Here is a 20948-nt window from a genome sequence, read left to right as displayed (position 1 = left end):
CTGCAGTCACCATCTGCAGTGATTTTGGAGCCCCCAAAAATAAAGATTATAATTTGTCCTTTAACCTTATTTAACGTCTGTCATAAAGCAGCTTTGCCAGTCTTGTGTCACTCTTTGAGGATTTTAAACATTGCTCAAGAAACAGACCAACAAAACATGCATGGGCTGGCTACAAAGTGTAACAAAGGCTTAGTCTTACCATTTTGATTCCTGGTCACTTGCAAATGTACTTCAAATCCCAGTTCCAGCACTTTGTAGCTATCTGATTACAATCACAAATTTCTTAATGTCAATGAGTTTCCATTTTCTAGTCTGCAAAGTGGGAATAACAAAACTTGAAAGTGAAAGTGAAAGTCATTTAATGGTGTCCAACTCTTTCCGACCCCATTGACTATACAGTTCATGGAATTCTCCAGGCCAGAATACTGGACTTGATAGCCATTCCCTTCTCCAGGGGATCTTCCCAATAAAACTTGCCTTTCAGGAATTTGGGGGAACGTGTAGCTCTGGCTTTTACTGAAGAAGTTCCCTCACCCCATAATAGTTTCATAAATCAAATCAGGCTAAACAATTTTTCTTTTAAAAACTGCATTTATTAGGATATTCAAATTAAACAGGAAGTGCTGAAACCAATACTTTGGCCACCTGATGTGAAGAACTGACTCATTGGAAAAGACCCTGATGCTGGGAAAGATTGAAGGCCGGAGAAGGGGATCACAGAGGATGAGATGGCTGGATGGCATCACCAACTCAATGGACAAGAGTTTGAGTAAGCTTCAGGAGTTGGTGACTGACAGGGAGGCCTGGCTGCAGTCCATGGGGTTGCAAAGAGTCGGATACGACTGAGCGACTGAACTGAACTGGGGAGGTGGGTGGAAGCATGAAGGATATGAGAACATTTGTGGAGGACTTGGGCTTCCCTGGTGGCTCAGACGGTAGAGTTTGCCTTCAGTGCGGGAGACCCTGGTTCGATCCCTGGGTCGGAAAAATCCCCTGGAGAAGGAAACATTCTTGACTGGAAAAATCCCATGGATGGTGGGGCTTGACAGGCCCCAGTCCATGGGGTTGCAAAGAGTCAGACACGACTGAGCGACTTCACTTTAGGTACTGAGGAAGGCGCAATGGATTGAATTAACTCCTAATTCGAGAAAATGCTCTGGAAAGTGCATTATTCCAATTTTATGGGAAGCAACTGAGCTCAAGGAACCCAGTTTCCTGCGTCTCGACACGTAAGTGCCTCACCACCAAGCAGTTTCTGCACCTCCGCCAGGAAGCCCTCGGGGTATTTCTACTCCCAGAGTCCCCACTCGAGTTCAGTCAGACTCCGCCGTTAGCCGAGTGGGTAGATAGGGAGGCGGAACCAAGCAGCCAGACCTCTGGTGCTCCCGGCTCTCTTAAGTACAAGCCAGCCTCTCTCCGCTAGGCTTCCTCGCGGTGCCTTTTGGGAGTTGTAGTCAGACGCGCCTCAGCTTGCTCCCGGGTGAGGAAGGACAAGACTCCAGTTCCCAGCATGCCCTGCTGTGGGCGAGTGCAGCGCCGATTTTTATCCTCCCCACTTCGCCACTCCTTCCCTTCTCTTCTGAATCCTCCAATCTGAACTCCAATCGGTGAAATTTTTCGTCTTCTCCCATTTTTTTCCCTGTCATTTTCCGCCATCCTTTTTCCTCTTCCCGGGAGCCACTGGCTCCGTTTAAGCGACGGCTTGTGACTCGGAGTGCACGAGGAGGGGATCGACACTGAGTTACGGTAAGGGTGCAGGGAGAAAAGGGGTGGTGGAGATAGGAGGGAGAGAGTTGAGAGAGGCGAGGACTGGGAAGAAAGTAGGGGACAAGTTGGGAGATCGTGCGGCGTAGATCAGGGTGAATGGGATGAGTTGGTCTTCGGTGAGAGAAGAGGAAAGAAGTGGAATTGGATTTGGGAGACATGGAGGGGAAAAATAGTTACTGCTGTGCTCAGCACGAGGTGGGGCCAAGAAGTAGATGGGAAGAACATACAAATTTGGAACTTATAGGCTGATCAGACCAAAAGAGGCAGAAGGGAAAGAGGGTTGGGCTCAAACAAGTATCTTTGTCACTGCTTAAGTAAAGATGAGACAGTTCATTGAAATATCAAGTATTTTTGCAAATATGGGACAATTGACAATTTTGTCATCTAGAAATTGAGAGAAGACTGGTGTTTAGGCCAGAAGTGAGGTGAGAAGGCAGGAAAAGGGGAGGCTGGTCAGGACTGGGAGAAACAAGAGGAGGTGAGTGACATGAAAAAGGAAACCATAGATGAGTTTTCATGGGGGCCAGTGGATCGGGAATCAGAATTAGAAAGGTGAGGGGTGACACTGGCATGGCTTGTGGGGGTACACTAACACTTGGATCTCTCAGGTGATGGAGAGCACCCCTTCCAGGGGTGGACTGAATCGAGTACACCTACAATGCAGGAACTTGCAGGAATTCCTAGGAGGCCTGAGCCCTGGTATATTGGATCGATTGTATGGGCACCCTGCCACCTGCCTGGCTGTCTTCAGGTGAGGACCCCCCTTCATGGTAGGGTCCATGGCAGGGAAATGTAATGGGGCCTGCAGATTGAAATAAGTTATTGTGGGTAGAAGCTTAGCCCTGGTGGGCTTGGAGAGTAAAGTGTGTCAGGCCAAGCCAGATAGAGGATGTGGGGGCAGCAAGACAGGTAAAAGTGTTGGGGGGTGAATGTGAGAAGTTTGAGAGGCCATGGATGGCAGGGATGCAGTTCTAAGACAGTCTCTGATATTAACATTGTCCCTCTCCCTGCTTATAGGGAGCTCCCATCTTTGGCTAAGAACTGGGTGATGCGGATGCTCTTTCTGGAGCAGCCTTTGCCGCAAGCTGCTGTAGCCCTGTGGGTGAAGAAGGAATTCAGCAAGTGAGTCTCTCCTGCATTTTTAGCCAGATACAAATTTCTCAACAGCTAGGCTTCCCAAACTGCTATTCTTGGACCACTTCTAGGAAATATTAATGGGGACACCAACAACTTACAATTAAACACATTTGGGAAATTCTCATTACTGTATTTTGCCTCTCGGAGAGTTGTGATGTCTGTTACAAGGCTCTGGTAGGTGTTACAGTAAAGAAGCATTGCCTTAAGACACATCTCACTCTGTGAAATGGTGTTCCGAGGACCACCAGTTTAGAAAAGGCAGAAACTGACACCTTTGTGGGTCTCCTTCTTTCTGTTCCCTAGTCTTCTCTCTCACCTCTCTGCTTCTGTTCCAGAGCTCAGGAGGAAAGCACGGGGTTGCTGAGCGGCCTCCGTATCTGGCACACCCAGCTACTCCCTGGTGGTCTCCAGGGCCTCATCCTCAACCCCATCTTCCGCCAAAACCTCCGCATTGCCCTTCTGGGTGGGTATGTCACTTCCGTCTTTTCCTAAATTGGGTAGGGGACATAGTGATTGAATTGCTGGCCGGGGAGCTCCTGAGGGGCCTCTCTGCAACCTTGCAGGCTCCACTTTTGGAAGCTCCTTTAAGAGTAAGTTGGACCAGATGGAGCTACATGGTGTAGAAAATGTCTCCCACTCACGGTCCCTGGGGATGAGGGTCAACTAAGGGCAGAAGCGTGGGTGGGGAACACAGGTAGGGTTCCTTACTGTTGGCCATCCTGGCATAGGGGCAAGGCCTGGTCTGATGACACAAGTCAGCTGGGACCAGACAAGCATGCCCGGGACGTCCTCTCACTTGACAAGTATGCCGAGGAGCGATGGGAGGTGAGGACTTGGGACTCTGTGGGTGTCTCTGCTTTTGTTCCCGCTTCCCACAGCCTTTAAGGCATCCAACTCTGTTCTCTTCCGTTCCTCAGGTGGTCCTGCACTTCATGGTGGGATCCCCCAGTGCAGCCGTCAGCCAGGACTTGGCTCAGCTCCTCAGCCAGGCTGGGCTCATGAAGAGGTGAGGCAGCCAGAGGTACAACAGCTCTGTTTTGCCATGTCCTTGAGTCCCTGCTAAATTGAGTCCACCTTGGGTCAGGATTGGAGGGGATTGACTGAAAAAGGTGGGCTGAGGGACGTCCCCGGTGGTCCAGTGGCTAAGATTCCACGCTCCCAATGCAGGGGACCTGGGTTCAATCCCTGGTCAGGGAACTAGATCCCACATGCCACAACTAAGAGTTTGTATGTCACACAAAGATACTGCTTGCCTCAACAAAGATGGAAGATCCCGCATGCTACGACTAAGACCTGGCATGGCCAAATAAATAAATATTTTTAAAAGGAGAGTAGAGCAGAATATGGCAAGAGATAAACCAAAAAAACCAAACGTGGGCACACAGGTGGGACGGTGGCCTTTCTCTGCACACCTCTGCCATGAGCCCTGTCTGTCTCCAGTGCCGAACCTGGAGAGCCACCCTGCATTACCTCTGCCGGCTTCCAGTTCCTGTTGCTGGACACCCCAGCCCAGCTCTGGTACTTTATGTTGCAGTATCTGCAGACAGCCCAGGTGAGCAGGTCAGGGGTGCCCGCCAGCACGCTCTACTCTTCCCCAGACCCACTGAGGGACTGCTGCCCACAGACTCTGTTCCCTGATTTTCTCTCATTTCCTCCCTCACACCCCTCCCCCTTTGTGTCTGCCCATTCCTCCCTAGAGTCGGGGCATGGACCTAGTGGAGATTCTCTCCTTCCTCTTCCAGCTCAGCTTCTCCACTCTGGGCAAGGTAAGCAGGGGGCCTGAGTGGGCGAGATGGGAAGAGAGTAAAGAGATGGGAAGGGGAAATGAGGTAATGGGGCAATACAGTGGAGGATAAGAATGAACAAAGAACATGCAGAGATGGGAAAAGAGGGAGTGAGTGTATGGGATTGAGAAAGGGAGAATGGGATGTGTTTTGGACCCCAGCTGGCCACTCCTTTTCCCCAGGATTACTCTGTGGAAGGTATGAGTGATTCTCTGTTGAACTTCCTGCAACATCTGCGTGAGTTTGGGCTTGTTTTCCAGAGGAAGGTATGAACACCCAGACACATGGCCTCTACTGAAGAGACAGGGTGGGATGGTGCCTTGGCCTTTAAAGGAGAGTGGGGTCTTGGGAGGCAGTCACAAGAAGCAGTTGCCAGGACTGAATACTTATCTCCCTTGAGGGAGAGAAGTTGGGAGCTGAGGTCCTGGGCACTGGGAGGAATCTGATGTTTCAGGAGGAAGATGTAGGGCAGTGAGGCCTGAGAGAGGGCCTGTGGCCTTTCCCTTCTCCTTTTCAGAGGAAATCTCGGCGTTACTACCCCACACGCCTGGCCATCAATCTCTCGTCAGGTGTTTCTGGGGCTGGGGGCACTGCACATCAGCCAGGCTTCATTGTTGTGGAAACCAATTACCGACTGTATGCCTACACGGGTGAGGCTGGACAGAGGGCCCCTGGAGAGCAGGCTGGTGGGGAGGGGAGGAAGAAGCGGGAAGAAGCAGGAGGGACTGCCAGCTTCTGGTCACGTACACTTGTAACTTGGCGGTTTACAGAGCTCTCTGAGGCTTGGGGGAGCCTAGATGGTGGGAACCCTCCTAATCCTCTTTTCCTATCTTCTGGTCAGAGTCGGAGCTGCAGATCGCCCTCATTGCCCTTTTCTCTGAGATGCTCTATCGCTTCCCCAACATGGTGGTGGCACAGGTGACCCGGGAGAGCGTGCAGCAGGCCATTGCCAGTGGCATCACAGCCCAGCAGGTATCCCTGCTTGGGGAAGGTGTGGGTGGAAAGAAAGGCTGCACGTGGGTTGTAGGTTACGGGGTGGTCACCTTCCAGAAGGCTAGCGTGGAGTCTGTTACAGAAGGTGGTGGTGAGTTGTCTGCGTGTGAACATCAGGTCATGAGAAGTCAAGGTTCTCAGTGTGGGGAGAGGGAGACCCTCCTACAGAAGACACGTAAGGAGGAGCTATAACTCTGCATTTGTATCTCAGCACCACCACTTCCTAGCTGCACTGGTGGCCTAGTTGTTTCTCTTATCTGAGCCTCAGTTTCCTCATCTGGAAAATGGAGATAATGACAGTTCTCACTCAGGGCTTCTGATAGATCTCACTTCAGCTATCAGGGCTTCCCTGCTAGCTCAGTTGGTAAAGAATTCACCTGCAATGCAGGAGACCCCAGTGCAATTCCTGGGTTGGGAAGATCCACTGGAGAAGGGATAGGCTACCCACTCCAGTATTCCTGGGCTTCCCTTGTGGTTCAGCTGGTAAAGAATCCGCCTGCAATGTGGGAGACCTGGGTTCGATCCCTGGGTTGGGAAGATCCCCTGGAGAAGGGAAAGGCTACCCACTCCAGTATTCTGGCTTAGAGAATTACACGGACTGCATAGTCTATGGGGTCGCAGAGTCAGACAAGACTGAGCGACTTTCACAAAGGGTTGTTGAACCAAGTCAGTGAAATACAGGTAAACCATTTAGTTCAGAGCCTGCCATGCAGTTAGTGCTCAAAAATAATAGTTGCTATTACTTTAAAGAAAAAAAAAAAAAAACTATGGAAAGGGAAAATATGCCAAAGAAGCAGCAGCAGACATCACCAATGGGAGCAATACCTAAAGACAAGAGCTATGGGATGTGTTGAATTGATAGGCATATGCCTATGAATTTTTAAACAATCAGTTGATGTTCAGTGACATTAGAAGACAGGTAGCTTTTCTGCTTTCTTATTTGAGAATTCTGTGCAATGAGAATTGCACTCATTGAGAATTTATTTACTGCCATTGATCCCAATTCTTGTCTGTTTTCCTAGATCATCCATTTCCTAAGGACAAGGGCCCACCCAGTGATGCTTAAACAGGTACAAAAATGAGGCTGGAGGGACAACAGCTGCCGGAGGCTGAGAGCCCTTGGTACCTGGTGATGAAGTGATGGAAAAGAGAAATGGAAATCCAAATCTGGGGAATGAGCGGAGGGCTGGGGCTGCCTGGAGCAGTGCTTCTGAACCTTACAAGGGCCATCCCTTGCCCCTGCAGACACCGGTGCTGCCTCCCACCATCACAGACCAGATTCGGCTCTGGGAGCTGGAAAGGGACAGGCTCCGGTTCACCGAAGGTGAGTGGCTTCTGGTGGGTTTTTTTGGTCATTGGCCAGAAGAAGGACAATTCAGTCTTGGTGAGCTGAAAAAGCTGTTCATGCATTTTATTTTTTGTTTACTGCATGGGCTAGTAAACCCATGCATGTTTTATTTCGGGATGAGTTGATGGCAGTAAATAAATTCTCGAATGAGTGTGATTTGGATTCAGCTAGAAGAGGGAAATTGGAAGGGATTCAATTCAGTTCAGTTGCTCAGTCATGTCCGACTCTTTCTGACCCCATGAACTGCAGCACACCAGGCTTCCCTGTCCATCACCAACTCCCAGAGCTTACTCAAACTCAGGTCCATCGAATTGGTGATGCCATCCACCCATCTCATCCTCAGTGAGTCAGTGCTTCACATCAGGTGGCCAAAGTATTGGAGTTTCAGCTTCAGCATCAGTCCTTCCAATGAATATTCAGGACTGATTTCCTTTAAGATTGAGTGCAATTGTGCCGTAATTTGAACATTCTTTGGCATTGGAATGAAAACTGACCTTTTCCAGTCCTGTGGTCACTGCTGAGTTTTCCAAATTTGCTGGCATATTGAGTGCAGCACTTTCACAGCATCATCTTTTAGGATTTGAGGGATAATTCATAGGGATAATTTCTGTGGTTTTGGTTAGCAATGGGTTTTCTTACTGTATTATACTGCCTTCCTGAATATGGCTGGGTCATGCTAGTGTTAAGATTTAAATGTGGGTGGCAAGCCGAGACCGCTGGTTCCCTGAGGCTGGTTCCCTGAGGCTGCCATCGAGGGGCTCCCACCTCCCGTTCTCACCTCCTCTCTCTCTCTCTCCCTGCTGCACCTGACTTGCGGACCCCAGGCGTCCTGTATAACCAGTTCCTGTCACAAGTGGACTTTGAGCTGCTGCTGGCCCACGCGCGGGAGCTGGGCGTCCTGGTGTTCGAGAACTCGGCCAAGCGGCTCATGGTGGTGACCCCGGCTGGGCACAGCGACGTCAAGCGCTTCTGGAAGCGGCAGAAACACAACTCCTGAGAGTGCAGGACTGGACCTGGGCGGGGCGCACCCGGGAAGGCGGGCTGCGTGGAGGCTGGCGCGGCCTCAGAACTCAGGTGTTTTTTTTAATTCACACGTCGGGACTCTTCTAGTTTAATAAAATTGTGAAAGTGAACCACACTACCCCCGCCACCTCCCTGGGAAGCCTCCTCTCTCCGCGCCGGCAGCGCTCATCTCCGCGTCGACAGCCATTGGTTCGCGAGAAGGAGGAGGTGTGGCCGAGGCCAGCTAGTGCGCATGCGCCCGGGCGGGGCTCCGCCTCAGCGCCGCGCGGCTAGCGAGTCACGCTCGGGCCGGGTTCGCTGGTTCCTCAGTACCTGCCGCCGCCCCCCTACGCTCCACGCCGCGGGGCGCCCTGGGATAGCGGCGGGCTCACCGGGTGAGCGCGCAGCGGGCCGGCGATCGGGGAGTGGGAAGTGCTGGAGGATCAGGACCCGCGCGGTGCGTCGGGCGGGAAGGCAGATCAGCACGCGGGCTGGGGGCAGTGCAGATGGCCTTTGAGGAGGCGGACAAGTAGTGATCCTGGTGGGACCTCTTGCTGGCTCTGATGTCCATCATCTGCCAGAATCCCTGAGTCCTTTCCCTCTCCTCTGTGTCTACGGTCACCCCCACATCTCAGCTGAATAGGTTGAGGGCCTGAGACTTACTCTGTCCCGGAAGAGCGCTGCTAATTAGAAGACCCTGTCTACTCTAGTCCTCACAGAGGGAGGGTTGTGAGGGATGGGCTAGATACTTTATCAATCATTGCTGGAGGGAGGCGGGAAGAGGCGGGGGTAAGAGGGTGTGACTTTGGGAGTTGTGACCCTCCCTCACCACCATACCCTCCCAATGTGCTGTAGCTGGAACAGACTTTGGCCCCTTGCCAAGCACTCCCGATGCCTCATTTACCTCTGACCTCTTTTCGACCACCGCTTTGGGGCTTGAGGCCCTCACGGGGCCTCCCCAGGTCCCGTCCCCTTTCCACCCAGTCAGAGCCAAATGGATCAGCCATCTCCCGGAGGAACCGTGAAGCCAAACAGAAGCGCCTGCGAGAGAAGCAGGCATCGCTGGAGGCTGGGATAGCCCCCAAGAGCAAGGTTAGGAGTCCCGACAGCTGGTCCTTGGTTCTCTGAGAAATCTTGGGAGAGCACTGGAGGACAGACTGGCTGGATTCCAGATGCCTGGGGTATCCTGAAATTGCAGCCCGCATTCTGGTTCCTCCTCTCTGCAGTCACCTGCAGAATCCAGTAAGGCCTGGACCCCTAAGGAGAGAGTGTTGTATGAAATCCCCACGGAACATGGAGAAAAGAAAGGTAACTAGGAAACCTGAAGGCCTTTTCCCTCACATTTTGGTTGCCCATTCGGTCTGCTGAAATGCAACCTGGGAACAGAAGTCAGGAGTTAGTGGGGCTCTCCTCTGCCTCCTAGATGTCTCCCGACCCCTGCCTCCTGCATACAGCCCCCAGTACGTTGAGGCTGCCTGGTACCCTTGGTGGGTGCGAGAGGGCTTCTTCAAACCAGAATATCAGGTTAGTACCTGGCAGGGAGGAGTGCTAAATGATCCCCAGGACAGAATGGCCCATAAGATTGGTGGGCACGAGTCTGGAGCTCACAGCCAACCACATTGCTGCTGCTGCTGCTGCTTCTAAGTCGTTTCAGTCATGTCCGACTCTGTGCGACCCCATAGACAGCAGCCCACCAGGCTGCCCCGTCTCTAGGATTCTCCAGGCAAGAGTACTGGAGTGGGGTGCCATTGCCTTCTCCAATGCATGAAAGTGAAAAGTGAAAGTGAAGTAGCTCAGTCGTGTCCGACTCTTAGCGACCTCATGGACTGCAGCCTACCAGGCTCCTCCGTCCATGGGATTTTCCAGGCAAGAATACCTGCCGAAAAGCAGGGAAAGCTTATCTTCTCCCCCTGGTGTCTCAAAGGTTATCCTCTTCCCTGTTACTTGCCAGACTTTTTCCTATAGTTCTTTCTGCTTTGGAGACACCAGAGGGTGCTATTCCCCAGGGAACATCCAGTCCTCTCTTGCCATTTGACTTTTCTTTCCTTCTAGGCCAGGCTGCCCCAGGCCACAGGGGAGACCTTTTCCATGTGTATCCCACCCCCTAATGTCACAGGCTCCCTGCACATTGGGCATGCGCTGACCGTGGCCATACAGGATGCTCTCGTGCGCTGGTGAGAGGGGAATGGGGCTGCATGAGTTCTTGGAGGAGAAAGAAATTGGGAAAGGATGAGGCTAAATGAACATGTAAAGCCATGGATTCCCATGAGGGTTTTTCTTTCGCAGGCACCGGATGCGTGGGGATCGGGTGCTGTGGGTCCCTGGCTCAGATCATGCAGGGATTGCGACCCAAGTATGTCTTTTGCCACTCATCCCTTTACTTGAGTGAGATTTCTTCCCCCAAAGTGACCTGATTCTCTGCCCCCTCATCTTACTGTAGGCTGTGGTGGAGAAACAGCTGTGGAAGGAGCGAGGCGTGAGGAGACATGAGCTGAGCCGGGAAGACTTCCTTAGGGAGGTGTGGAAGTGGAAGGAGGAGTGAGTATGGGGGGCAGGGCAGGAGGGGCTGAGACAGCAGGTTTGGATCTGGGCTTCCCAGCCCCTCTCCTAACTTGTAGTCAGGGCTTTTCCCATTCAGCTCTAACTTCCCGTGGGAGTGTAAGCTCTGAAGTCCCTTAGCATTTGGTGGGGTCTCCAAGCTTGGTGTGTGTGCATTTGTTGTGTATTGTATATGTTAAAATGCATATATTTATGTGTAAGTGCATATATATATATATATGTACACATATATATGGGCTCCCCAGGTGGCTCAGTGGTAAAGAATCTGCCTGCCAATGCAGGAGCCACAGGAGACACATGTTCAGTCCCTGGTTAGGGAATATCCCCTGGAGGAGGAAAAGGCAACCCACTCCAATATTCTTGCCTGGAAATTTCCATGGACAGAGGAGCCCAGTAGGCCGCAGTCCACGGGGTGTCAAAGAGTTGGACGTGACTGAGTAACTAAGCATGCATGCGCTCCCCCATATATATATATGTGTGTGTATATATATATATGTTTTTTCTTCCATTTATCCCATTTTCCTTTGCTTGGATTTCATCATCTCTCCTCACCTGTTCCCACTTTGCATCCTCTTGAAATTACCCTTTTTCTTCCAGGTCTGTTATCACATGCTGTCTTCTCTGTAAAGCTTCTTTGTGTTTCCCACAAATCGGCTGCCCCTTCCCCTTTTACTAGAAATGTTATGTTTCTTTCAATATCACAGAAAGCCATATACTGGGCCTGTGTGTCTCCATTAGCTTCTTGAGGCTAGATCAGTCTCGAACTCACTCCAGAGTCCAGCACCGCTGGGGCTTCACTAGGCCCGGGACATAGTTGATGTCTGGGACATGTTTGCTGACCCAAATCTGTCTGGGCACAGGAAAGGTGGCGAGATCTGTGAGCAGCTCCGAGCGCTGGGGGCCTCCCTGGACTGGGACCGAGAGTGCTTTACCATGGATACCGTGAGTGTTCGGTGCTGTGGTCCCTGTGGGTGTCAGGGAGGTGTTCAGAGTTCTGTGCAAGGAGGCGGGTTGCTGTGTATGCTAGGGGGGCCAGGGGGACGCCTGGGCCCCTGGCAGGGGGTGGGCTGAGAGGAGGCTGTTGGATGTGGACACTCAGGTCATCCTAGGGCTCCTCAGTGGCCGTGACAGAAGCTTTCGTGCGGCTCTACAAGGCTGGGTTGTTGTACCGGAGCCGGCAGCTGGTCAATTGGTCGTGTGCCTTACGCTCCGCCATCTCGGATATTGAGGTGAGGCAGAGGAGAGGCGGGTTTGTGAGAGCTCTGAGCCCGGGGGAGAGCTCGGACTCTGGAGCCAGCCTGCCGGGATTCACATCTGAATCTGGCCACCTCCCAGCGATGTGGCTCCTGACAGGCTGTTAGCCTGTCAGCCTCAGTCTCCTGGGTCTGTAAAATTCAGGGCTGATGGAAATACCTGCATCACAGGGGTGTTGTGAGAATTCAGCGAGAACTCCTAGGAGGCTGGCATAATACCTGCGTGTGATTTAAGTGCTCAGTGAATATTTACTTCTGTATTTTTTGCTGTGCTGGGTCTTCCTTGCTGTTTGTGGGCTTTCTCTAGTTGTGTCGAGTGGGGACTGCTCTCTAGTTGCGGTGCCCAGGCTTCTCTTGTTGCAGAGCACAGATTCTAGAGCGAGGGCTTCGTAGGTGTGGTGCGTGGGCTTAGTTGCCCTGCAACATGTGGAATCTTCCCACACCAGGGATCAAACCCATGTCCCCTGCACTGGCAGGCGAGTTCTTAACCCTTAACCCATGGAAGGGTGATCCCTTCCCCGGACCACCAGGGAAGTCCAGTGAATATGTTCTTTAACTGTGACGGCACAAGGATTAGGTGAGGGGAAGGAAGTGGCTCCCAGGTCCTCTGAGTGGCTTTTTGATGGATGGCAGGGAGGCCGGGGCTATGGATGAGTGGAGGTGGGAAACCAGTTGTGAGCCTTGCAGAGAGGCTGCTCTCTGACCCTGCCTCTTCCACGCCCCCAGGTGGAGAGCCGGCCCCTCCCTGGCCGCACGGAGCTTCAGTTGCCTGGCTGCCCCACCCCCGTGTCTTTCGGCCTCCTCTTTTCCGTGGCCTTCCCCGTGGATGGAGAGCCTGGTGAGGGTAGTCCTTGGAAGGGTCACCCACTTAACCTCTGCTTCCCCTGTTTTCTTGAGCCCACCTTGGGCTTTTGGAGGCAACCCACCAGCCTGTCTTCCATGTGACTTGGATGGAGGGGCATAGGGAACCTTGGAAGTATTGCGTCCTGGAGATACTCACCCTGGGTATCCTGGGCCATGTAAGAAAAGTGCACACAGTCACTGCCCTGAGGGAGCTTAGTGTAATTCCACAGCAGGCTGCTACCCCTAAAAGAGACAAAGGGTTAGTTCTGAAGTGTGGTTTGAGCAGTAAGTATTCCCAGGGGTTTGGAGAAGGGAAGATGGATGAGCTGGAATAGTCAGAGGTTTCTTACAGGAGGGACTGGTGCTGCGTCCAAGAAGGCACAGCATTTATGATAAGGGCACCAAGCAGAGATTCTAGTTGGATTTATTAACATTCTACTCTTGTCTCCCAAGCGGGCTGTTGAGGAATTCTGTAGCCCCAGACATCCCCTTAGGCCTCTGGTCATTAGCTTAGCAGAAACCCCAGGGTCCTATAGACGTTGGTCCTTGTTTTCTCCAGTTACTCCTGGGGGCCTGCTCTACCTTGACCATCCCTGCCTCCCACCTTTTCCAGTTCTCCCGACTTTAGCTGTGTCAGGAGTACAAGGTGAGGGCGAGGACCACCTTTAAGTGATTGAATTTCGTCTTCAGATGCAGAGGTTGTGGTGGGAACCACGAGGCCAGAGACGCTGCCTGGAGACGTGGCTGTGGCGGTCCATCCTGATGATTCCCGCTACACGGTAATACTCAGTGCTCCCTGCGGCCTGGCCTTCCACCCCCATACTTTCTCTTCCCTTCCTTTTGGGATCGCAGCTCCTCCTCTCTGCTCCTTTTTCCTTTTCCTGAAATTTCCCTTATCTCAGCTCTCCAGTGGCTCTGACTCAGGTCCCTTCTCTTCCTGGTGTTACACTTCAGCTCAGGGCTGGCAGACTGTGGCCCGTGGGCCAGATCTCCTGTTTCTGTATGAGCACCCTCGTTCCCTATGTATCATCTGCAGCTCCATCTTGTGTTGTCTAACTCTGCCATGGCAGTGGAGCAGAGTTGTAGAGACTGAATTTTCCTCCTGGCTTGCAAAGGTTAAAATTCTTACACTCTGGCCCCTTAAGAAAATGTTTACTGAGCCCTGCTGTAGGTCTTTACCTTCTGGTTTTCACCCTCGTATTTCCAGGGTTCTCATGCCCAGCCCAGACCCTTCTACCCGACACATGTGTCTGTCCTTGATCCCTCTCCCTTCCCTTTAGCATCTACATGGGCGACAACTCTGTCATCCCTTGACGGGGCAGCTTCTCCCTCTTATCACAGACTGCACTGTTCAGCCACACCTGGGCACAGGTAAGTGGGGGCAGGGCAGAGACAGGAAGTCAGGGCTTCTGGGGGAGAGGGGAGGGGCGAGAACCAGGAAGAGGCAGAAAGTAGGGGAAGGGTGGTCTCAGTGGATAGTGGGGGATGAGAGGGAGGGATGGGGTAGCGTGGGCGATGGTGACACGTCTGGAAAAGCAAAAGCCAGGGTCAGGGTCCAGTGCTAACGGCAGTCCTGCTCCCTTAGGGGCGGTGAAGGTGACTCCAGCGCACAGCCCTGCCGATGCTGAGCTGGGGGCCCGACACGGCCTGAGCCCCCGGAGTGTCATTGCGGAGGATGGGACCATGACCGCCCTTTGTGAGGACTGGCTGCAGGTGGTACCAGCCCAGTGATACCCCGTCCTTTGAGGGCACCCTCTGCCCCATCTCCCCTCCCCCACCCTCTTATTTTTCTAGTAGCCTTTAAGCTTTACTTTTGCTACTTTTCTGCAGGGTCTTCACCGATTTGTGGCCCGGGAAAAGATTCTGTCAGCACTGAGGGAGCGGGGCCTGTTCCGGGGCCTCCAGAACCACCCCATGGTGCTGCCCATTTGCAGGTAAGCCTGTTTTCACTCCTTTCCTCTGACCGCCCCCAGAAGGGGATGGGCGAAGCTTAAGAGTGACTGCAGGATGGGCTGTGCACCCCTCAGGCTAGAATACAAGCTCTGTGTCTGTGTTGTTGGCTGCTATGTCCTCGGCACTGAGGGCCTGCGCAGTCGGGTCCTGTGTCCCTTTCAGCCGTTCCGGGGACGTGGTAGAGTACCTACTGAAGAGCCAGTGGTTTGTCCGCTGCCGGGAAATGGGGGAGCGAGCCGCCAAGGTGAGGCTGCAGTGTGGGGAGGGCCTGGGGCCTGGGCGGGAATGAAGAAACAGGGAGGCTGGGGCCCTCTCTAGCTATGCTTGTTGAGGGGAGAGCTGGGGGGATGGAGGCAGGGTGCCCAGAAAGGGCTGGCTTGCATCTTCACTCAAGTCCAGACTCTTCTCAGGAGGCTTGGGAGGTTCTTTCTGAGTTTCAGAACCATCTCAGAGACCACTGGTCCCATTCATGGGGATCGGGGGTGCAGGTAGGGAACCACCATTAAGGTCCTTCCCCCTCCAGGCCGTGGAGTCGGGGGCCCTGGACCTCAGTCCCTCCTTCCACCAGAAGAACTGGCAGCACTGGTTTTCCCACATTGGGTAAGAAGGGGAGCTCTCAGGGGAGGGGGAAGGGGGCCCACTGATCATACTAAGAAATCACTCATAGGAAAAAGGAAGAAAAAAAATCACTCCTATCCTCTTGGCAGGGACTGGTGTGTCTCCCGGCAGCTGTGGTGGGGCCATCGGATTCCAGCCTACCTGGTTGTAGAGGAACATGCAAAGGTCAGTAGGAGAAAGTGGAAGGGAGGGCTGGGTTTGGCCAGAAGAGCCTCAGCACAGGAGTCAGAGGGCTTCCAGCGCTGGTCCCAGCTGTGCTTCTGATCCCACACTACTGTTGTGAGAGCTCAGCTTCTGAGATGGCATTTCTCCATCTCACCACCAGAGGGCGCCAGCCTTTCTCAGCCCACCAGAGACCATGAACACTCAGTGCTGTCTCACACCTGTCCCGTGCTGTTCTCTCTCACTGCCCCCTACTCCTTACTTCTGCAGGGTGAAACGGAGGACTTCTGGGTGGTCGGGCGGACAGAGGCTGAGGCCAGAGAAGTAGCTGCAGAATTAACAGGGAGACCAGGGGCGGAGCTGACCCTGGAGAGGGGTGGGTATTCCACCTGAGGTGGGTTTGGGGAGGGAGCAGGTACTGAGGTGGGAAAGGTGGGGTCGGGGAAGCTGGGAATGGGGCAGAGCCCTGGTCTCTGTGAATGAGGGTCGGGCTGGAGAGGTGGGCAGCAGTGGGCTGAGGTCCTGATGCTGAGGTTCCAATTGTTTCCATTCTGTATTCCAGACCCTGATGTCCTGGACACGTGGTTCTCCTCCGCTCTTTTCCCCTTTTCTGCCCTGGGCTGGCCCCGAGAGGTGAGGTGGGTTGAGAGGAAGAGAGTGAAGGTGGGGATGAGGAAATGACCCCCAGGGCCCCTCAGAGAGTCTTATGAAGAGCTAGAGGCCCCAGGCTTGGGCCTCTCACTGTTTATCTCTTTCCTCCAAGACCCCGGACCTGGCTCGTTTCTACCCCCTGTCACTTTTGGAAACGGGCAGTGACCTCCTGCTCTTCTGGGTGGGCCGCATGGTCATGTTGGGGACCCAGCTCACAGGGCAGCTCCCCTTCAGCAAGGTAAAGACCCTTTGGTGCCCCGCCCTTCTCTGAGACTCCCCAGTCTCCTCTAAGCCCTGTCCTCCATTCTAACCCCTTGTATGGGGTTTTCTGGGTTCCCAGTTCCTTTGTCCTGATTCACTTTCCAGCCTAACCTCTAATCCCTGAAGGACAGCCAAGGGCCCTCCAGAGGAAAGTTCTTTAGGCCACACTTCTGACCCCCTCCATGCCTCCAGGTCCTGCTTCACTCCATGGTCCGGGACAGGCAGGGCCGGAAGATGAGCAAGTCCCTGGGGAACGTGCTGGACCCACGGGACATCATCAGTGGGGTGGAGCTGCAGGTCAGGATGGAGGGCCCCAAGAGGCATGGGTTTTTCCAGATAAAGGAAGGGGAGCTGAAGGGAGGGGCTGGCAGGAGTGCTGGAACTGGGAGGGCCACTAGGAGGGACCCTGGTAGGGGCAGGGGCTTCCACTGAGGCCAGTGAATTACTCACCCACCCCAGGTACTGCAGGACAAGCTGAGGGATGGAAACTTGGACCCCGCAGAGCTGGCGATTGCAGCCTCAGCGCAGGTGAGTCTGACCTGTTCCAGCCTCTAGTTCATGGCCGCCAGTTAGTTCCCTGTGCAACCTGCCTTCTGGCCCTGCAGCCTCACAGGCAGCTGCCACCCTTCTTCTTTCTCGTTGCAGAGAAAGGACTTCCCTCATGGGATCCCCGAGTGTGGGACAGATGCTCTGAGGTTCACCCTGTGCTCCCATGGGGCCCTGGGTAAGCCTGGGTGAGCGCAGCGGGCAGTGGCCTCTGTGTGGTGGGGCAGAGCCGCGGACTCCCCTGCAGCTGCCACCAGTACATGCTCCCTACCTCCACTCCCTCCCAGGAGGTGACTTGCACCTGTCCGTCTCTGAGGTCCTGAGCTTCCGACACTTCTGCAATAAGATCTGGAATGCCCTGCGCTTTATCCTGAATGCTCTTGGGGAGGAATTCATACCCCAACCTGCGGAGGAGGTAAGACAGAAAGAGGAGATGCTTGGGAGCTGGGTAGTCCGACATCTGAGTCCTGGAGGAGGCGTCTGGAAGGAAAGGAGGCAGTTGGGTGGGAATCGAGTTGTCCCAACCTGAAGCCCCCTCTACCACAGCTGTCCCCCGCCTCCCGCATGGACACCTGGATCCTCAGCTGCCTGGCCCGCACGGCCCAGGACTGCGAGCGGGGCTTCCTCACCTGCGAGCTCTCGCTCGTCACCCACGCCCTGCACCACTTCTGGCTGCACAACCTCTGTGATGTCTACTTGGTGAGTGAGGCGGGGGCAGGCCCCCTGCAGCCCTGCTCCCTGTCCCCTGGCAGAGAGCTCTGAACTGGGTTTTGAATTCCTCCCTCAGGATAGGAAGAGAGATGAGATTGAGAAATCCCAGTTCCCCTCTTCTCTGGGACTGGTCTGGGCACTGTTCCCTGCCTGTCACCTGAGGAGCAGGGAGAAGGGGACACTTCTAGAAAACTGAGTCTGACAACACAGGGCTGGGAGGCTTGCTGTTCACTTGCTAAGTTGTGTCCATCTCTTTGCGATCCCGTGGACTGCAGCACGCCAGGCTACCCTGTCCTTCACTATCTCCCAGAGTGTAATCAAATTCATGTCCATTGAGTTGGTGATGCTATCTAACCATCTCATCCTTTGCCTCCCCCTTTGACTGAGCGATTTTCACTTCACTTCTCCTTTTGTCTTCAATCTTTCCCAGCATCAGGGTCTTTTCTAGTGAGTCAGCTCTTCGTATCATAGATGGAGATTGTTTTCAGTTCCTGTAATTGCTGCCTTCGGACCCTAGGCAGGCTGGGAGCCGACAGGGAGCAAGAGTACCGGTCTTTAGACCCAGGGATTCTCTCAAAGGAGGGCTTGTTTACCATGGAGTGTCAGGTCCCACCCCCAGAGCAGCTCAGGCAGGCAGGTTTGGGGGAGGGTGGTGAGCGTGTTCATTTCTTGTCCCAGGTGATCCTGACACTGTTGGCTGAGGACCCCTGTCCTAGATTTCTGTTTCTCAACTTAAAAAAAACATTTCTGTCTCTGTGGTTAAAAAAAAAAAAACACAAAACTCAATGCTTTTCATTCTAAATGCAAACGTCCCTGACAGTTTTATTCCTCACCCACCCCCGAGTCCCTGCCCTGGATTTCCCCTTGTCGCATGCTCCCTACTGTGTCTGGGGACAGCTCATGGTCTCAGAGATGCTGGGTGCTCCCGTTTACCCACAGCATCCCCACTGGCAGGGCAGCGAGTGTGTGGAGGAAGGGGGTGGCCATGGCTGCCCCCTGACCATTGGCTTCCTCCGTAGGAGGCTGTGAAGCCGGTGCTATCACACTCTCCCCGCCCTCTGGAGCCGCCTCAGGTCCTGTTCTTCTGCGCAGACGTCGGTCTCCGCCTCCTCGCCCCGTTGATGCCTTTCCTGGCTGAAGAGCTCTGGCAGAGGCTGCCCCCCAGGCCTGGTGGTCCCTCTGCCCCCAGCATCTGTGTTGCCCCCTACCCGAGTGCCCGCAGCTTGGTGAGTCACACCCATGGAGTCTTGGAGTGGGATTACTGGTAAAGATTCGGAGGGAAGTCTTCTAGAAGGGCTTGCTGCTGTGGGGTCATTGACAGTGCTGGTCTGTACTTTGCTGTGGAGTCTTGAGGAAGACGGATTGTTCCTGCAGGGCTGGAATAACTCTAAGGTGTCGGGGGCAGTATTAGCAAGTGGTTGAGAGCAGGATGCTGTCACCAGACTGACACTAGCTGTGTGACCTTGTGTCAATTTCCTCTATCTTTAAACCGAGGACAGTAATAGTACGTATCATGGTTGTGATGAGGATTAGATCTTGGTAATAGGATATCCCAAAAATCTTAGTGTAGTTTTAAGCTTTCAAATGCTACAAACTCACCCAAAAATCATTTTCAAGTTTAACCAAGTTTCTTTTTTTGCTTACTGGGTTTTATGAGCTTTGAATAATACCTTTTAAATTATCATGTATTTTTGGTTGTTTGTCATCTTCGGTCTAAACATTGTCCATGGATCATCTAAGACCTTCTTAGATGATGCCCTAGTTTTCGCCATGTTCCATTCCTTGAGGTGGTGAATTGTGTGTGTGGTGGAGAGAGCAGGTCATTGCTCTAAGGAGATGGGGGTGGGTGGGTGGAGGTCAGAGCCAGGAGAGTTGAGACCGAGTCTCGGGGGGTCCCACTTACCGACCCTGGATGTACACCTCCAGGAGCACTGGCACCAGCCTGAGCTGGAGAGGCGCTTCTCCCGGGTTCAGGAGTCCGTGCAGGTGCTCAGGGCTCTGCGCGCCACCTACCAGCTCACCAAGGCCCGGCCCCGAGGTGAGGCGGGCCCCAGGCTCCTGAGTCCCTGCAGACAGGAGGATCTGATGGGGAAGAGGGTGGAGCTGGGAGGGCAGGGCCCAGAGTTAGGAGGTGTGGGAGGAAGACCTGGGCCCTCCACCTGACGGCTCCCGTTCCTCCCCAGTGCTGCTGCAGAGCTCAGAGCCAGGCGAGCAGGGCCTCTTTGAGGCCTTCCTGGAGCCGCTGGGCATCCTGGGCTACTGTGGGGCGGTGGGCCTTCTACCCCCTGGTGCAGCAGCCCCCTCAGGCTGGGTCCAGGCCGCCCTCAGTGACACCAGTCAGGCGTATATGGAGCTGCAGGTGAGCAGAGGAGACTGGAGGGGGCAGGGAGGGGCTGAGAGGATGTTGGGAGGAGGGCAAGGGGTGGGTTCTGTAAAGTGAGGAGGGGTCTTGGAATGGTGGTGGGTGAGCGGGAGGGAGTGTTGGGTGGATGGCAGAGGTCTCAGCCTTCTTCCTCTGTTCTTCCACAGGGCCTGGTGGACCCCCAGACCCACCTACCTCGGCTGGCTGCCCGAAGACACAAGTTGCAGAAGCAGCTTGATGGCCTCCTAGCCCAGCCCCCATCCGAGGGACAGGCGGAGACTCAGAGGCAGCAGAGGGTGAGGCTGGGGGAGCCACTCAGGACGCCGGACTCCCTGAGGGAATGGGGTTAGGGGCACACAGTGTCGGGTGGTTCCCCTGCCTCCATTCTCAGCCACTTCTCTCCTCGCCCAGCTTTCTTCCCTCCAGTTGGAGTTGTCAAAACTGGACAAGGCGGCCTCTCACCTCCGGCAGCTGATGGATGATTTTCCAAGCCCTGGGAGCTCACCATCCCCGTGACTTTCCTTCCTCCCAGACCCGCCTTTGAGGCCTCTGGGGACAGACCGGGCAGCGTCGGGGTGTTCTGTGGTCCAGCCCCTTCGTTTTGTCAGTGAGGAAACAGACTGGCTTGGTCAGATGACTGGGTGACCTCGAGACACTCACGTGTGTGCCCTGGCCTCCCTCCTCTGCAATCCCACCTGGAAGTTTGGGAAGGAGGCCACTCAGATAAACTTAAAATCCCAAACGTGTCTGCTGTGGTCCTTTTATCCTTTCCCTTAGCCCTGACTTTCCCACCTCTTGGTTGTTCCTGACTCTGGTCTGGGAAAAGCGGGATGGCCTCCTCATGCTCTGGGCCATGGTGGGAGTGGGTGCTGGGCGGGGCCTCCCTCACTGGAGGAGAGATGCTCCCGAGTAGGGCCTGAGCACAGTGACCCGGGTTCCACTTACTTCCTGCACTTACGGACAGTGGCCCGACTTCTGCAGGCTCTTCCTCTGCTTTT

The 20948-nt window shown here is 54.0% G+C and overlaps 2 protein-coding genes across 6 annotated transcripts; both read left to right on the top strand.

Moving 5' to 3' along the window:
- The first annotated feature begins 1524 nt into the window (after positions 1-1524).
- GTF2H4 (general transcription factor IIH subunit 4) lies at positions 1525-8170 on the top strand. The gene is made up of 14 exons (XM_027524340.1): positions 1525-1746; positions 2376-2518; positions 2785-2889; positions 3240-3371; positions 3633-3729; positions 3822-3910; positions 4345-4456; positions 4602-4670; positions 4871-4954; positions 5206-5338; positions 5530-5660; positions 6704-6751; positions 6927-7005; positions 7854-8170. Exons 2-14 carry the CDS (start codon positions 2379-2381, stop codon positions 8024-8026), a joined length of 1392 nt encoding a protein of 463 aa, XP_027380141.1. The 5' UTR covers positions 1525-1746; positions 2376-2378; the 3' UTR covers positions 8027-8170.
- A 132-nt stretch (positions 8171-8302) lies between these two features.
- VARS2 (valyl-tRNA synthetase 2, mitochondrial) lies at positions 8303-20696 on the top strand. 5 transcript variants are annotated; one of them, XM_027524335.1, is made up of 30 exons: positions 8304-8488; positions 8887-9123; positions 9258-9339; positions 9455-9555; positions 10084-10205; positions 10318-10384; positions 10472-10569; positions 11451-11532; positions 11700-11819; positions 12570-12681; positions 13377-13465; positions 13967-14057; positions 14272-14399; positions 14517-14620; positions 14802-14883; positions 15163-15239; positions 15347-15422; positions 15690-15795; positions 15982-16052; positions 16183-16308; positions 16524-16628; positions 16791-16859; positions 16977-17055; positions 17165-17292; positions 17424-17576; positions 18608-18814; positions 19515-19626; positions 19772-19947; positions 20118-20246; positions 20362-20696. In XM_027524335.1, the coding sequence occupies exons 2-30, from the start codon at positions 8923-8925 to the stop codon at positions 20464-20466; spliced, it is 3198 nt and encodes a 1065-aa protein (XP_027380136.1). In that variant the 5' UTR covers positions 8304-8488; positions 8887-8922; the 3' UTR covers positions 20467-20696. The 5 variants fall into 5 exon arrangements, with proteins under 5 accessions (XP_027380139.1, XP_027380136.1, XP_027380137.1 ...); XM_027524337.1 differs by having other exon boundaries at positions 8339-8426; XM_027524338.1 differs by lacking the exon at positions 19515-19626 and having other exon boundaries at positions 8303-8488.
- Positions 20697-20948: the final 252 nt, after the last annotated feature.

The sequence above is a fragment of the Bos indicus x Bos taurus genome, chromosome 23 (assembly GCF_003369695.1).
Source record: "Bos indicus x Bos taurus breed Angus x Brahman F1 hybrid chromosome 23, Bos_hybrid_MaternalHap_v2.0, whole genome shotgun sequence".
NCBI lineage: Eukaryota > Metazoa > Chordata > Mammalia > Artiodactyla > Bovidae > Bos > Bos indicus x Bos taurus.
This window is presented reverse-complemented; position numbering and strand designations above follow the sequence as displayed.